We start from the raw sequence: 17,990 nt of genomic DNA, 5'->3' as shown, positions 1-17,990 counted from the left end.
ATCCTGAAACAACAGCGATGCTATTCGGACATTTTTGATTCCAGCTACTGTCCAAAAAGCCAGATTAGGGCGCCACAGCACTCTTGATTTGCAAACCAGCCTTCTTAACTGCAGTGCACTGTTCACTAGATATAGATTAGAGCTGGCCCTAAGCAGAGTTGAAGTCTCAATTAAAATATTCATGAATCAACATTATATATTCAATAATCCTGCGAAGAGGGAGACAGGGAAATGGACCGATTAATGCAGGGTCACAGACACCCTTTGACAAAGCGAGCCTCCTCTGCAGACTCTCCTTCATCATCAGTAATTCTCTTTTATCAGTATGTTGTTTTCCTGGAAAGGCCCTTGTCACATCAATTCTGAGCATCCAATCAAACGCTTTCACAGATAAAGAGAGTCGACCTTAAGGTGCAATTATGCCTTCCCTTTATGTCTCGGGAGGCTCTTACTGTAGCTGCACTTAATTAGGAGTTTATGGACAGCACTCCTTGATTATTTAACACAATTATGTTGATACTACTACATCTAGGATAAATGTGCACTCTATATCTTTTGAATTTCCATTATGGACATTGTGTCCTCTAATGTGTGGACAGAAGACGCTGAATCTGAATGTAAATGTCTTCCTGCATGTGTGAAAAATGATACTTTATCTGTCCTTTTGTTCTGGGCTGAATTAATATGTATTAGAGACATCAGACTCTTTGTTTGCCTGGCTTTTTTTCTTCTCTTTATCTAAACTAGGCAGTGTCAGTGTGACTAACACAGGGACAATGCTGCTTTGTGTGAAGTACATCAGATGGCATTAGCACTGAAGGATCCTCTGCACCCCGTGTAACCAATTTCAAACAGAGAGACAGAAATACAGAAACGATATAGACTGTATACTTGACAAGCAAGTGTTAAAAGAAGCACACGAGAGACGGATTACAGAGTTTATTTTACAATTATTTTGCATCTCCTTTTCACCCCCTGGTAAGTAGAAGGTAGTCACTCAGTGTCAGATAATGTGATTCTGATGTGCTCTTGTTGGTGCATTCATTATTGACTGGGTTATTGGGTTGGAAAAAAAGGGTTAATCTCAGAGATCAGTCAAAGGGATCTACAAGAGATGCCACCTTTCACATTTGTGCACTACAAATCAATTAAAAAGGAATGCAAGTTGATTTGGATTTGACGGGCGGCTGTGCAAACCTTAATATCCAGAAGGGAACAAGTGCATCCCATCCCACATCAGTGTAAACAGCCTCATCACAGAGTCTTTTGGGCTTCAGTACGCATAAGCCCAAAGTATTTTTTGGCTGCATGTCATTCCTAATTTGTTTCATAACCTCCACAACTAATAACACCCACTACAAAGAGACGGGGAGGGGGGGGGGGGGACATCAGAACATCTGCGGGGCTTAATGTATCTACCGAGCTTAATTTCACACCATAACTCAATAAGAGTGAGGCCTGCCTGGGCGGAGGCCCCCGAGCAGTTTCACTCTGTTTGGAGTCAGATTCCTGCGAGGGGGGTTCCAGGCATTTTCTGAATGGTTCACGGCGCTAAAATGACCCCAAGTCTCACACTCAGATAGAAGTGCTACAGTCAGCAGTCATGAAAAATGACAACCATGACTCTTCAAAACACAATGGGACGATGTGGAGTATTCATTAATCGTTTTTTTAAACGTTGTTGATTTGTAAGTACTACAGCATGTGGTTGTGATGAGTGAGTGGAGATTTATTGGCTGTACTCTACCAAGGAATTCTGCTAGGTCAACTGGAACATGTACTGGGGACTCAATTACCCAAATTGCTGCGTGCTGTGGTGTTTCTTTCATCTGAACATTGATCTGGGCTGCAGACAGAGCCCAAATGATCAATGTCTCCCCCCCACCACATAGTCATAAAAGCAGACCACGGTATTAGTGATGACCAAGACAAAAATACTCAGCCAGAAACCAAAATAAAGCACACAAACATTTATCACAGCATGGTTTCTGTTTGTCTCTTACATTTAAGTACCCATTATAATTGAGTTCCTTCAAGAAAAATCACTTGTAATTCATTTTTCCATCTTCATCATTGTCTCCTTGAGGACACAAGAATGCAAGCCTTTGGTTGAGCTCTGGTCACAGTTCTGCTCATGTTAATCCACAGCACATCTTCTGCTCCAGTGATCTCTTAGCAGAGCACACGCGCCGGACCAACGAGCACATCGTACACTTGAAACAGAAACAAAACAAAACAGATCGGCTGTTTAAGACCCGGCCTAACCCCTGCCGACCTTAATATGAGATGAACACCAGTAGCACGAGGGGAGCTTCAGTGTGAGTGTGCGCGCTTAGATGTGCGTAAGGGGGGATGAGTACAGAATGTGCTGGTAACACATCTGTTGCAATAGTGCATCATTGTGAGTACAGTGGTGGATCATAGGAGGACAGTAGCTCGACTCTGGTATCGAGTATGCTTTTATTATTTCAAGCCAAATTTCCAAACTTAAGCATCTCATGTAGCATTCATTATATTTTGACCCAAAATAAACTTCATGACTTCTAGAAAACCTAAATTAAACGCAGCTTATTTTGCACTATATACACCATTTTTCAAAGAACGTGTCAGAGTAACACATTTGTGTAAAATCTCCATGGCCCGGCACACAGCAGTTGCACATGGGACTATTGGCTTAGTGCAGAACTTTTTGGTGAGTGTCAACAGAGTAAGAAGCTATCAAGGGAGAAAGTATTCATCTTAACTGGACATGAGTTGCCCATCAGCAGAGGCAAAACATTTCAACAGTGGAGGATAAACAAATATCTTTTCCCAGCATTTGCTTATCTTGCCCGAAAGGAACTTCCTGCCCAAGTCTGATTCGCACATAAGAGCTGTCCATAAGAACCTTTATGCTCCCGCTGTGTGTCTCTCTTTCTCTGGGGGAGTAGAGTACTTTAAAACATCATTTAATTCATATTCCTCTCGGTTATGGTGGGACACTTAAATGATAAAACCTCAGTGTGTGAGCGTGTGATTAAAACATTTCAGCTGCCATGAGATGGGCCACTTTGTAGAAGTATGCAAACTGATAATGAACGCAAATAAAACAAGATTAAAAAGCCCTAAATACCGTTCACATCATCATTCAGGTAGTGAGAAACAGAAACAATAGCTAAATGAGATAGTTACTGACTGTAGATATTTGTTGGGTAATTTATAATTCCTTCAGGATTCAGGGAGAATGTAGCCGGAGAGAGAGAAGCAGCTAACGTCTCTGTTTCCTCGATCTATTCATGAAATATATTTAACAACTAGGGATAAAGACAGTGTTAATGACGACTGTCATTTTTCTAGAATGTGAACTTAGTGCAGAAAATACAATTCATGTGTCATTGTAAAAGATGAATTAAAACTTGGGGTTAAGCGTCTTGCCCAAGGACGTATGCTGCAGAAGCTGGGGATTGAACCCCTGACCTTCCGGTCACGGCCATGTGTGTGACCTGATTGACGGGGGTGTGAAGTTTGTAAAAAGGCTCAAAACCCACCTCAGCTCCAGCTCTTGACCGAAAGTTAGGTAGAGACAGCATTTCTACAGACTTCCAAAGCCCCCTGCAGTAACAGATGGGTGATGTCACTCAGGCTTCATGTGTTAATCATCTATTAACTTGAATGTTTTTTTTGTTGTCTATATGTCAAAGCTTAAAAAACTGTTTGGCATTGAATGTCATTTGCATTTTCCCTGGTTGTATTTCATACGTATTAGTCACGTCCGTGGGTTGTAATTTCTCTTTCATCCTCCTACTCATGCAGACAGATGGATTAGGGGAGCTGTCATTGTTTGGCCAGCTTACTTGTACTACTGTTACGCATACATATGTACAGGCTTACATTTACACTGTCAAAACACATGCAATTGAAGTCAACCGCATCATCTGTTGTTGGGTCTAATCACTGTGTTGCTGTTCTTTTCTATCAGGTGGCAGCATGAAAGAGAACACAGAAGGGCTTTCACTCTTACATACATTGACATTAGATTGATGGAGATTAAGCAGGCTGGAAGACACAGTGAGGAAATACAGACTTTAACAGGTCTTTAACAACACCACTTACGTGTTATGGATCTAAATGCATTTATAAATTTGGGAAAAGACAAAGTGATTTTACCAATCTACCTTGATGAATATAATTTCCATAAATGAGGAATAAACTTTTTAATTAAATGTTGTTTTGGAAAGGGTCAGATCCGTTCCTCCTTTAAAATAATTTACATTCTGTATCCTTGGAAGTCCAATGAAGTTGCTGCATGACTTTAAACTTCAGCTGATCTACTGTCTTGAAACTTACTCCACAACACCTGCTGCCATGAATTTAAAGCAGCACCTGCTCACGTCTGGTGTTCAGCACTGACAAGTCCTGGCTTTTATGGTTCCACCTGGTCAAGTGTACCTTGAATAGGTCAAACAGGGCGGAGCGGGATCCCAATTCACCCCTGACACGAACCCCTCCCCCACGGTGAGCGGCTGAAGGAAGGGACAGCTGCTCTGCGTCAGCCCTTGAGAGGGCGAGCGGCGGGGCCGGGTTCCTCTCAGTGTATAAGGATTTCAGCTATGTCTCCATTAGACCCCAGCGAGCACCAAATATAACCCAATTAACGTCACAACGCAGGCCCCGCCTTGCTAACCCTTGCTGCTCCCCCCTCCAGGGTGCTGTATGTGAACCAATCATAAAGGTCAGGGTCCTGTTCTCTGTGACCCTCTCTTTCCTTTTGAAGTGCACACTCCCAACATGGGTGATAACCTGCTATGAGTCTGAAATGCCAATTACAAACAACAAGGGGTTTAGACCCCTAGTTGTTACCCTAGAGGACTTAGGAGAAGCTGAGGGATGGGGTAAGTGAGAATATTTCCACCACAGAGGAAGACATTTAAGTAGCAAAGGAAAGTCACACATGTACCTTGAATGATGGGTACATTGATTGAGTATGTGTTCTCCTACTTTATTACTGGGAGAAACAAGATGATAGGGAAAGAAAATATAAGCATTTTTTTTCATTTAACACGACACATTTTTTATTTATTTTGTGATGAAGCTGCAAATAGGGGACTGTGTTTATCCTCAAACATAACATAACCTGAAGGACAAACTGTGAACCAGCAAGAAAAGTAAAAGTAGGCCATTCATGATTCCCCAAAAACTGCACCAAGACTGAGAATTTCAAACGGTAAAAATAAAATTGACATATGGGAAATGGGTTTTGGAACCTATGCAGGTGCCTGTCTGGCTCTCAGCTTGGCTTACCAGACTTGCTTGCGGCTCAGATGTCGCCCGGAGCTGCACATTATCATGACATCAGCCACTTTCTCATTCATAATCTGACTTAAAAGGCAAGGATGCTCTCTCTGCGCAGACTTGTGAACCCCGGAGATCCCCCGTTCTGCCAAGCATGACCACTGTTTTCCACAACACAAGCAAGCGGCGGGATGTCTCTGGCCCGGGCTGACCGTTTCTAAGGCTTAGTGGAGGGCCATGCTTGAATGGGTCCCATTGTCAATCTATTTGTCATCCACTATTTTGTAGCGGCTTTTGGCAAGGGCCCAAGGTCGGCTAGCTCATAGGACTAAATATATTATACACAGTGGAAGAGGTGAGGCAAGTTCACGTAGCCTTAAATGAACAATTCTTCAAAATGAATTTTCTCAACTGGATCAAATGTAAATATTTTGACAAAAGGGGGACAGTAGATTCATGTTCATGTTCATGTTTTAAGCATTTCCAGTTGTTGCCCTCTTGTTCCACCTCTGCCCCTTCTTGTATCACAAGCTCCTTGACAAAAAAAAACACTTGTGCCCATCCCTATTTGTGTAGTCTTATATGTCCGGCACTACCTCGTAAAACTCAGCTTACCTTGTAAAATGAACTAAACAGAGTAGAGTTGACACCCTACGCTGTGTGAGCCTGTGTATAGTATGGCAGTTAGCTCGTTAAACCTCGGGGCAGAGGAAAGATGAGAACTCCTTGGTATTAGAGCTGGTAAGTTTCCTTGACCACCAACCTTATACCTCTAAGGCATTTCTTTGACGTGTACCATCAAAGCACGCGTCAAATATAGTCTGAAAAACATCACAAAAAGCACAGAAAAATGTGCTTTCACACTTTTTCTGGCAGAGTTTACGGCTGCAAATTTTAGCAAGTTTTTTCCGAGCAGCTAAAAAATGCCTTTGAGAGCACAGACAAGGCTTCCATCCAGAATCCTGTACCCAGTTTCAAACTGGCTCTGCTTTGTCTAAGCGCAAACACAGTCCTCCTTTGTAGTGTTGGAAATCATCCTCAGTACTTTAAGTCTTCGATTACGGTCCTGGAAAACCAAACCCGAAGCTTTTGTGCACCTAAAACAAGCTCATTAGTGACTCGGTGTAAACATCTTTAAGACGTGCAAACATCATTTTTCATACCAAACTTCTTCCACTAACTCAGTTCCTGAACACATGAATGGAAAGATATTTCGCTTGGTGGCTGTGTAGCATTAACAGAAACAATGGAGGTAAGCTGGGATATTAGAAAAAGCACTGTTGAGTAAACGCAGGTCGTTTCTTGGTGGGGAGCTGATGTGTTTCCCCCAGCCAATGACAGCGCGCAGGTGAGTTTAGGAGTGGATTCAGCGGTTGGATGTGATTCAAAGCAACGGATATAACGGACTTGGAAAATAGCAGCAAATAAAAGAAAACATAATCATAGTGAGGCGAAACGCCAAGCGGATTAAGCTCGTTCCAAAACGAGGGTGAACCTTGTGTTGGCCTTTTCCAGTGAACAGAGTTGGACTATTTTCTGTTGGACAGGCAGGTGCCAAACAGCAGCGGTTTGCTTGTGATAGCTTGCTAAATTGTCCATTACAACAATGTAAAATTCTCATGTAGCTTGCAGTGTGGGTACAAGCATTAAATGTACACACTTAGTCCTCTAGTGGGTGTGCACTCCATGAGCCGGGAACATTTCTACTAATGAAGAACTTTGTAACAGTACTTAAATTGAGTTTAAAAGGTATGTGTACCTTATTTAAGTTTTTATTTTGCAAAATATGGGTCGAAAAAAAAAAGGAAAAACTCCTCAACAGCCTTAGCAGGGACTTCATTTCTTGGTCCGCCGCATCCAAAATATCTTAAAATCTTGCTTTAAAACTCTGCTCCTGTGAGTTCCAATCCAAATTTGTATGCAAACTGAGTCCCTTTGAAATATTCAAAATATGACATTACTTCAAGTGCAGTGAACACATGCGACCTTCCTGACCCCAAAGTGCACCAGCAGTCCAAACGTAACTAATTCAGAGGGGGGCGGGGGAGGGGGAGGGGGGGGGGGGGTTATTTAAAGAGACTCTGCGGGACACTTTACCTGCTTAATCTGTTTGATGTCCACGCTCTGGAGGAACATGCTTTAATATCATTTTATGTGTGTTGTAAATGGTTACCTGGTTGGTAAAAGTTTGGAGAAAGCTCCCTTGCAACCGCCCTGGCAATTTCAGAGTCATGCACAGCAGAGATGGCGGCCTGCTCTGCAGCCTCGCTTTTTGTCCTGGCATGGGCCGTTCTGGAAGAAAACCACACAGAGACAAGAGACATATTTCAATTTCATCACCAACTCCAAGACCCAACGAAGCAAGTGTCATCATCTATTCTCTTTTTTAAAGATGATTATTGGGCCTTTTTGGCCTTCATTAGATAGGACAGCTTCCGAGAGACAGGAAACATAGAGACAGAGTTTTGGGGATGAAATGCACCAAACAGCGTCAGGATAGAAAGTCGTACCTGCAACCAGTGCAACAAGGACGGCAGCCTCTGTCTGTACATGGGTTGCGCACTCTACCAACACCTCTCTTTGACTCCCCCATCCCTGCCTCTTCCTCCTCATCTTTGAGCTGCATCATCCAGCCTGTCCCTCTCGTGGGGATGACATAACACCTCCCCTTGTGATCTATCTCAAATCCAAATCCTGATTTTCCAAATGGAGCGCAGCCACATCCAAGCAAGACCTTAATCCAGTCTGGAGCACTGCACTGCTGCTGAACCACACGGGAGCAGTGCCCAGAGGGTACACATGCACGCGCACACGTACACACAAGCAAGCAAACAAACAAACAAACACACACACACACGTGGATACATATGGTACTATTATATCATATCAAGGTAAAACAGTAGGCGGTGTAGTGAAAGCTAAGGTGCCGTCAGCAAAAAAAAGGTGGAGGTTACAAAAAGCCAATTAAAACATTAATAAATGAAAAACAAATGCATCAAATAAAATTCAATAAAAATACCACGATCCTTCAAATGACTTGGAAACACTAAAATAGAATTCAAAAGTGCAATTGCTCCAACAGTAGCATAAAAAAACTTGGCATCTACCTCCACGATATTGTGCTGATGCTGAAAAAAACCCAAAGGCAGAAGAGTAATACGTTTTGGAATCAATGTGAGCGCAGTATTAGCACTGAGAGGTATTACGGGAGCGTAGCATGGCTGGACAGATAGAGGCCGGGGCGCTGACCTGCTTAACAAATCCCTTGAAAACTCCAACGAAAGATATGCAACATGTACACATGTGCACACAAAACACACACACACACACACACACACACACACACATTTGAAGAGCCATAGAAGGGCATACACGCACTGCAACCACAAGATGCCGTCACTTTTGCAACAGTATGACATTCATCGTTTGAAGCTAGTGGTTAAGTTGCTGTCCCGAACTGTTAATGAAAGGAACACTTACACAATACATGACAGTGCAACATGAAATGCAGAAATCCAGATGTGCTGTCCTGGTATCACTGTAAGTATTGACAGCTGTGCCTTGTGCCCCGCTTAACCCCACTCATCCATCTTCCTCTTCCTCTTCCATTCACCATCCCTTCTCTCTTCCAATCAATGCTCCCTGTTTTTTTCCATCCTTCTTTATTGACGCTGCATCCCGTCACCCCCCCCCCCTCCTCCCTCCCTCCCCCCCTACATCCTCCTCCTCTCTCTCTCTCTCCCTCCCTCCCTCTCTCGCTCTGTCTTTCTGCCAGTATGACCCCAACGGACAGATGTCTCTATTTCTGACTATACTTCTCTGTCCTTGGACTCTGTACAGCCCTGTTTTTGACAGGGCTGGGACAGTGTGATATTAAAATGCATGAGGAGCCATATGCTGGCGGGTGAGATGGACTGTTTCCTCTCTGGAAATAAGCTTCTGCATCACCCAAAGACAGAGGACACACTCAGGCTCTGTTTACCGACAGAACTTACCAGCTGCAGTCAAAAAAAAATAGATAATAATCCGCATTTAAGACATTTTTACGGCGGACAATTCCTAGCTTTCTGCCATGAATTTACAAACCCATGATATAGGAATATCACTCTTCTAGCTAAAACAGGTACAGTATATTTTAGCTGACGGTCTTAACTGTAAAACAGACATAAAAGCATTCCTGTTCCATCACACCACCCAGACATCCACTTGCCACACATGCTGCCACAAGGACGAACATGCTTCTATTTCTGAAATGTGTGAAATGTGCAGCCGAGTGAAAGGAGGCCTTGAATGCGTCACGAATGCATACAGCACGCCCGTGACATATCCTAAAGGATCTTAACAGTTCCTTTCGGTAGACGTGGCTGAAAGTCACGGGCAGACACAGGAAGCGATGCAGACTGTGCACAGGCAGGATGTCTGGTGGCTGGGAGGTGACAGGCAAGAGAATGATGCGAGTGTGATGGTGCAGCGGGACGAGAGCAGCGCACAATGAGAGGGGAGAAAACGAGGGCAAGTGAGGCGCAGGGATGAAAGGGGTTGCATGATTTTTTTTCCCCTTTCATCTGTAAATTGATATATGTATACACCTTTATTCAAAACACGGAAGGGCTGTGAAAAGTTGACAAACAAGTCGGCAATCGAGAAAACTCAGATTTTTGCTTCTTTTTTGATAGTGCAAAGAGAAACGGAAGAGGAACAGTGGAGCAGGCTGAACAATTTACAAAAAGTGACTCTTCATTATCACAAGACACAAACCTCAGTGGAACATACTGCTCCGATCTAATAACTACTTAGAAACACTGAACAAAGCTGTTTCACAACGAAAATTTGTTTCATTCCAATTCTCTTAGGCGAGGCCTCTGAAGTGGCCGCGCTGCTGCTGCTTCATTTGGTTCAATAACCGGTTTAAATATGAAAATGTCATTACTTAAAACACTCAGACAGTATCAGCCTGAAAAAAAATGATGTTTGGATTTGCGTCTTTCAAACAATATACTCCTGTATTACTAGAGTTAGGAATGACCAGAGGCCCTATGATACGATATTGTTGTGATTTAAAAAAAATTGTGATATGTTGAGAACTGCAATATATTCTGGTTTAACTTTTTGAACTGCATATTATGTCCCAAAAAAATAAATCAAGAACTTTTTTGTTAAATAAGAAAACAGTCTCAGTCTATTCATCTCACTTCAGTCTTTTTTATTTCTATCCAATGGGAGTCAAGCCCACAGTCTGAACCAACACTGTGATCAAAGTTAAACCCTGTGAAAGGCTGCATGCAGCTCACAACCTGAATGTTATGATTTCAGTTTCATCAAACTAAACGGAACACAAACATGTATGTACGACTTTACAACCGCAGTCATTTTAAACAGCACAACTGGATGAAAATAAATTGCGCAACCCCTTCAGCAATTCAAACATTTAAAAGCATATTTGCTGTTAATTAATATCATAAAAATATCCATACTTGGCCGCCATGAGACGATATAATATCGCCACAAAAAATATCAGGATACTATGCTGTATCGATTTTTCCCTTCCACCTCTATGTTTACAACATTAAAGCACAAACAAAGACACGTCTTTTCAGTGCTAAAGGAGGGCAAATATTCTCTGCGACCACCACCCTCCATCTGGTGGAGTCATCCTTATTTTGCAACAATATACATTTTTATCAGGTTAATTAGTTCAAGTTTTGAATGCAGCTGAACTGAAGACTGAGCTTTTTTTTATTAACTGAGATTCTTAGATGCTTTATGCCAAGGTTCTGACATCTTCCACAATGCATGGACAGTAAGAACTCTTCCAATCAACAACCTATTAGGATGTACATTATGAATGCAGATACAGTTCAGACTTCAGACCATAATTTGATTTACAGCAGATTAGTGTTACTACCCTCAAAGATAAAACGCTTTGTAAACCTCAGGGCACTTGCTTAGTGAGGTAACAATTCTCTGTTTGTCACAATAAATGAACCCTTAAACATTACACATGATCCATTTTTTACTGTAAATGATTCTTGTAGCAGCTTGAATTATGACTTGTCACTGCCAATCATTGGCTTCAGTTGCCCACTGACGGAGCAGAAGCACACATAAGGTTACAGATACTTTTTCAGGCCAAATTTTAGAAGTCATCGTGTTGATTACCAATTTGAAAGTGTAGATAAACAACAGTATGCAAAGTCACGACTGACCTTTCAAAGAGAACTAGTCAGACCGTCTGCCTCCTCCCTACTTGAGTCCAGTCTGCCTCTGTCTGAATATAAAGCAACACCTGTTTATGTCCTCAGTATCCAAAGAAAATTGAGCGGTTTGAATCCTTCAATGCACACGCACACACACACACACACACACACACACACACACACACACACACACACACACACACACACACACACACACACACACACACACACACACACACACACACACACACACACACACACACACACACACACACACACACACCTGTTTACAGAAATGTGGACCAAATGTCGAAAAAAGGAGCCAAGGCTTTGAAGCTTTTGGACTGAGGCTCCGTTTGAGCGATTGTATTGATGACTGGTGAGATCAATGGTTGTTTCATCACTTGTGACAAATGAATTGTGTGAGAAGTGTTGAGTCAGTTTGGCACGCTGTGTGGCGGGACGCTTTTTTCCCCCCCTCTGCAGAATTTGTGCCTGTGTGTGTGTTTGAAATATAGGCTGAGGTTGAGAAAGCCAAAAAAAAAAAAACCCGGAAAGAAATTAAAGGTAATGAAATCAAAAGTAGTGAAAGACAGCACAGGAGAGAGAGAGAGACAGCAAAGAGGGGTGCAAAGACTCCTGGGTATTTAGAACTGCTTAGGTATGCATCTCAGGCCCCTCTAATTTTACTGTTGGGTTAAATTTCAAACCCCAGCTCCCATGCTGCACGGTGCATCCTCTAAGGTTTGTCATACCTCCGTCTCCCGCTGAATAAAGTGTTTGTGTATTATGTGCCTATTTGTGTGTAAGTGCATGTCTGATTGTGTGCAATGTGTGCACATTCCCCTTATTGAGGCCTTGGTTCATCACTCCCCGGGCTATGGCCTATTTGAGGAATCTCCCTCACATATGCTGACACAGATCTGCGCCCCCTTCGTCTCTTGATCCCCTCCACCAATCTACGCGTCTTCAAATCAAACCCCCCCCCCCCCCCCCCCCCCTTCCTTTTCTCCAGGCCTGGTAACTGGAATGCTGACTAGTATGGTATATAATAAGATAGAAGATGAGGCTCGACCTAGTCCTTGTAAACATCAGCAGTCAACAATCTTCTTTTAACCTTCATACCTTCCTTTCCCCACAGATACCACTAAGACCATCCCCTCTGATTTAAAACTCAGGGTGGGAAGCTAAAGCTAACATCACTATCATTTCATCACCAGCTGGAAAAACAATATTAGAATTACAAAATATGGAAGGACATTAGGCTATATTTTAATTAAACAACAAATTTAGCCACAGATCGGAGTCGAAACCCAGACTATAGCCTCCGTACATGGAGCACGTACACTAACCATTAGGCTACAGGCGATCCACTCGCAACTGCTTGATGCTAAGTTTAGCGGTCTAACTGTGCGTAACTGTAGCCAAACATTTGTTGTTTTAACTGGAAACCTTGTTGTCTATTTCTTCATATTTTCAGGATCAATTTATCTTTTTATTTGCTATTCTGGAAGCAGTTAAAATAACTGTGATTTTTCGAAGAAGTTTGACATTATAAAAGCATTCAAGTTCCCAGCCTGAGTATCATGTCGGCTGGAAAAGGCTGCCACATGAATATGATGAGTGCGCCTCCTTTTCAGAGGGCGCTAATCTTTTCTATGAAAGGATATAATACATTTAGGGACGTGACTGGCCTGTATCTTGTCCAAAACAGTCCGCAGGTCTAAAGGAGCAGCTCAGAACGTCACAAATTAACACTTTGCTTGCCCTGCACATATCTCTTATATCTGTGCAGGCAATACTATTGAACTCCTGAAAGGTGCTAATTCAGGATTACTCGAGCATTACTAACACCATTAGTGGTTAGCTAAAACCGACACTGAAATTATTCTGGAAATATTCCTCGGCTGAGGTCTGGGCTCACATTACAAGGGGCTGCAGTGGTTGGGGGGAGGGGGGGGGTGGATAGACAATAGCTACAGCATATGAGGCTTTAAATGGAAGATGGAGTGGATGTTATTATGAGATAAGCTAACTTTATCCTAAAGAGAGAGCTGTTACATGGTGCTGTAGAATAAGGATATTGGGACATAGCCATGTGCTGTACATGAAGCCCATTAAATCTTAACACATCCTTTTTTTGCAAGGCAAAATGTTTATTTGCCTTCCCTCTCTTCCTATAGTTTTTCTCCTTTCAAAAGAAGTTCAGATAGGCACGCTCAAGAAAAAGAGAAAAGCAGCATCAGGCATCAATTAGGCTTATTGAATTTCCCCCAGTCTTGTGATTTGCAGGGCAATGTAATATGTCATCTTAATGAGGAATGTTTTTTTTTTTTTAACATTTCACCTGAAACTGTAGGGTTCGTCCAAGGTTACATGGCATTGTCAGCGATGTCAAATCCATAGAGAGAACCAGAGCATTATAAATAGGAAATGAAAGGTATAGGCTATTGAATAAAGCCTGGGAAATATGAAAAACACAGGATGAAAGGGTGAAAGCATTAGGGAAAGTGCAGGGTAATGAATAGACCTGTCACAGTGTGGAAGAAAAGGACATACGAGGAAGGGAAAGACATGACAGCCATCTTTACAAAATGTTTATCACCATATAACAAAGCTCAAAAGGACACGGTTTAGGAAAAACTCGATTTCTTGATGAGAGTAAAATATGAACATTGATTCCAATCTTATGTCTATATGTTTAAAAGGCTTTTATATACTCTGTGAGTCATGACTGTCTACAATGGGTGTAACACCCGAGTCCTGCTGTCTGTGATACTTTCCGAGTTTTCCGAGTCCTATCTTCAGTTTGTTTACATCGCCCGGACATGCAGCGTGAAGATACGAGCATAATAAAGATCACAACAATGCACTGCAAGTTGTTTTGGTTTCATGCTGGTGCTCAAGGGCGACATCTGCTGGATCAAAAAATCGCATATAAAGCCTTTAATAATAAGCTACAGCCGGCCTGCCAGTGGCCTAGTGGTTGGATTGTGCACCCAATATACAGAGGCTGCTGTCCTTATAGGGGGTAGCCCGTGTTAAAGTCCGACTGCATGTCATTCCCCACTTTCTCTTTCCCCGGTTTCTGACTCAATTCACTGTTCTATCTCAATAAAAAGACAAAAGCTTAAAAATAAATCTTAAACCCGCAGGTGGTTAGCTTAGCTCTGTGGGAAGAACAGAAACAGAATCTAGTTCGGCTCTGTTTGAACATTAAAAATATTGACCAAGAAGCAACTCTAGAAAATCATCTTACAAACAAGTCATATCTTGTATTACCTGTGGCAAACTGTGTCTTTAATTGGGGCATGAAACAAGTACGAGACAAGCTAACAACCTCTTGACAGAGTCAGGCTAGCTGGTTCTCTCTGTGTTCTGTCTTTCTTTGAGCAGGGTTCAAACTAAAAGAGCAACAGATTGTGCAGTCCTGGTACATCAAGTACATCAGGAAAAAATCGAAAGGTATTCTTTTCTCTGAACCCAAACTAACTTGGGGCCACGCCGCTGAAACGGCGTGGCCCCAATGAGCCTGCTAGCAGTTTGGGAAGTTTAAATAAGATCTCTGAACCTTCACATCACCACGTAATCAGGGCCAAAAAGAAGCAGCAAGGACCAAAACCAGATATCTCCTCTGATGGTCATGGGGTTCAAACTGGGTAGAAATTGATCCAAAACATTGGTCGTTTTAGCCCAGGCTATAAACAATGACTAATAAGGCCCGACTATACGAGCCACACTACAGTAACTGTCCTTACAAATATAACAATGGTACCAATTTACTCATCTGTTCACAAGAAAGCTGACAAGCTTATTTCCCAAGATAGAACATTATAATCAGACTATTTTTCTTACTTAATTGTGAACATTTAACAAACTTTCATAGCTAAGGTTTTTTTTTAATTTTTTTTTTTAAAAAGCACTCTCATGGCCTAAAGATTTGAAATGTATTTTGAATCTGAACTGGCAGGTACTGTAGAGACAGATTGAAGATCAACTCCAAACAGACTTCAGTTCTAGGAAGAAGAATAAGTAGAATCAGTATTTGATTAAACAGAGACAAAACTCCACAAACATTTTATGTCTGTGGATTACAAACAGACCTAATCTCTCACGAGTGTTCTTTACTCCGGAGCTTTGCACTGAAGCGTCCTCTGAGATTTCACCTGGACTTCATCCAAAAACACAGGTATGTGTGTTTGCCTGTGCATCAGGATTTCACTTTGGGACTTTTTAGGTACATCTCAGAAACCTATGAGCCTTTTCAGATTATTTTTGCATAAAAATACGTCCCACGTGTAAGCGCATGTACTTGTGCGGAACATGTTCGGTCTCTGTTTGGTTTAAGGTTTGATACGCCCGCTGCTGACATGATGAGTCTGCTGAGAGAGTGACACAGAATCCCTCTCCGAGATGATCCCTCTGGTTTTGGTGAAGGGCAATGGCAGGGATTCAGACCTCGCTCTGCCCCGTGCTCTTTGTGTCAACACTGCTGGTGAAACATGGCCACAGCTGATATAGCCAATGACCCCGACTGAAGGGGGTTGGATAAACTTCACACAGTATCTGTATCTGTATCAGTATCTGTGAGCCTTTAAAGCATGGATTTGATTTTTCATTTTACTGCAGGAAAAAAATCCTTAGGAGTGATGAGCAAACAGCAACTCTTAAAGCTGTCAGTCAAGCCAATAAAGCCTCTCAAATATATGACACTGAAGCCTAAACATTGATTTAACAAAACCAAGAAACACGTCACCCAAATCTTACGTTTCTAATCTCGTTTCTAAGCTCTTCTAAAGTTTCCAAAAGCCAAAGGTATTAAAATGAAAATGATATTGAATGCACAGAATTCTGTTGCATTATTTGTGTTCCATAAAAGAAGAATTTGTGCATTTTTTATCCAGTAGATGTCGCCCTTGAGCACCAGCATGTAACCAAAACTAATGCTGTTTGGCCACACCTCCGCCATAGTGAAGCCCTCGCAATTGCCTGTGGACTGCATTGTTGTGTTAGCAGGCTAATGTTAGCACGCTTTAGTTAGCTCGTGGCTTCACATTGCATTTGAATTTCACGCGGAATGACCATGATCTAAAAACGCTTACATGACATTCAAATTAGCATGTCATTCTTCTTTTCTCTTGTCCTAGACTAAAACAGTTTGAGGAGCCTGCTGATGTAAACATGACGTAAACATGGCTCAGACAACAACACAGCCAGTGGGACTCGTGCTTCTCACTCATTGTAGACAGTCATGACATTTACAGAGGATATACTTGAGTTCTGCTATATTTATGTGTACAATGCCATATTATTCATTTAAGGAACAATCAATAATAAAAATTGTTGTTGATTATTTTTATTGCCCATGGACAAATTAACAACCCGATTTATTGTTTTAGCACTTTAAAAAGTGAGAAAACTCAATTACATTAAATCAGTAAAATCAGGTTGAATCTCAGGACTGGATGTGTAATTGTTGTGTAGCTGTCAGGCAGCACAAGTCTGTTTTTAAATTCACAAGCTGTTGTTACCCTGAAAACTTTAGCAAACTAACCTGCGTTTGCAGCGAAACAAACATATTCTGCCTGTACACACACATTCATAGACACAGGCCTCCACTGATGCAAATGAAGGCATGTTGTCACAAGACGATATGCAAATGTCACACATAGACAATATATACACATACAGGCAGAAGCTTGAAAAATGAGCCACCTCTCATGCAAATCAGGTACAAATCTGCATTAGGAGTTGAAAAAAGGGAGGCTCTGAGGAAGAGATGCTATAATGAGGTCTACAGGGAATTCAAGATTTGGTCTGAATAAAGGACGCACTGAGGTGACTGCACAGGGTTGTCTCCGTGATATCTGTTCATAAAACCTCTAAATCTACACACATTGAACAAGCCTTTAAGGATGAATAAACACAATGCCGAGCTAACGACGCCTCTTCACTCTACTTCCTCATGAAGAAAATCAACAAATGGTTGACACGATGATGACAGCGATGAGGCAGTAACCATGGCAACAAGCAGAGACACTTGAGCAGGCTGTCCAACTAGGCATCTAGGCTGTATTAATACATTTAGCAAATGAACAAACCTACATGCTAAACTGTACGGTTACAATATTACAACTACTACTACACATCTTTTTGAATGTGATAGCGTGACAAACTGAATATAATGTAAAAGGTTTACACACAGGTAATGAGACACACGCACACACAGACACACAAGCAGCCTCTCAGTGGTGCGTCTCATTTAACTACGAGGCTCAACATCCGAGCTGAACCTGTGTGAGTAAAGGTCACATTGCCTGGCAACCACTTGAGCTTAAGGAATAGTTTTAATTATGGTCTGAGCTCTCTCTCCTCCAATCTCCTGCCACCATTCAGCCGAGTGTCTGTACGCACACTTACACAAACAAAAACACACACAATCATATACACACACACAACCATCAATTTCCCCTCTAGTGCAAAGCCAAGGGAGTATTAGCATTAGGTTACATCTGCCCACAG

At 42.0% G+C, this 17,990-nt stretch overlaps 1 protein-coding gene across 1 annotated transcript in view; it reads right to left on the bottom strand.

The window, feature by feature from the left end:
- Window positions 1-17,990, bottom strand: part of jph1a (junctophilin 1a) — a 37,955-nt gene that overhangs the window by 5,714 nt on the left and 14,251 nt on the right. Inside the window, exon 4 of the mRNA XM_061064193.1 lies at window positions 7,445-7,563. Coding sequence (XP_060920176.1) covers window positions 7,445-7,563 — 119 coding nt within the window. The remainder of the gene's footprint in view (window positions 1-7,444; window positions 7,564-17,990) is intronic.

Source organism: Labrus mixtus, chromosome 19 (assembly GCF_963584025.1).
Source record: "Labrus mixtus chromosome 19, fLabMix1.1, whole genome shotgun sequence".
Classification (NCBI taxonomy): Eukaryota; Metazoa; Chordata; class Actinopteri; order Labriformes; family Labridae; genus Labrus; species Labrus mixtus.
The sequence above is the reverse complement of the archived record's forward strand: the minus strand, read 5'-3'. Positions and strand labels throughout refer to the sequence as shown.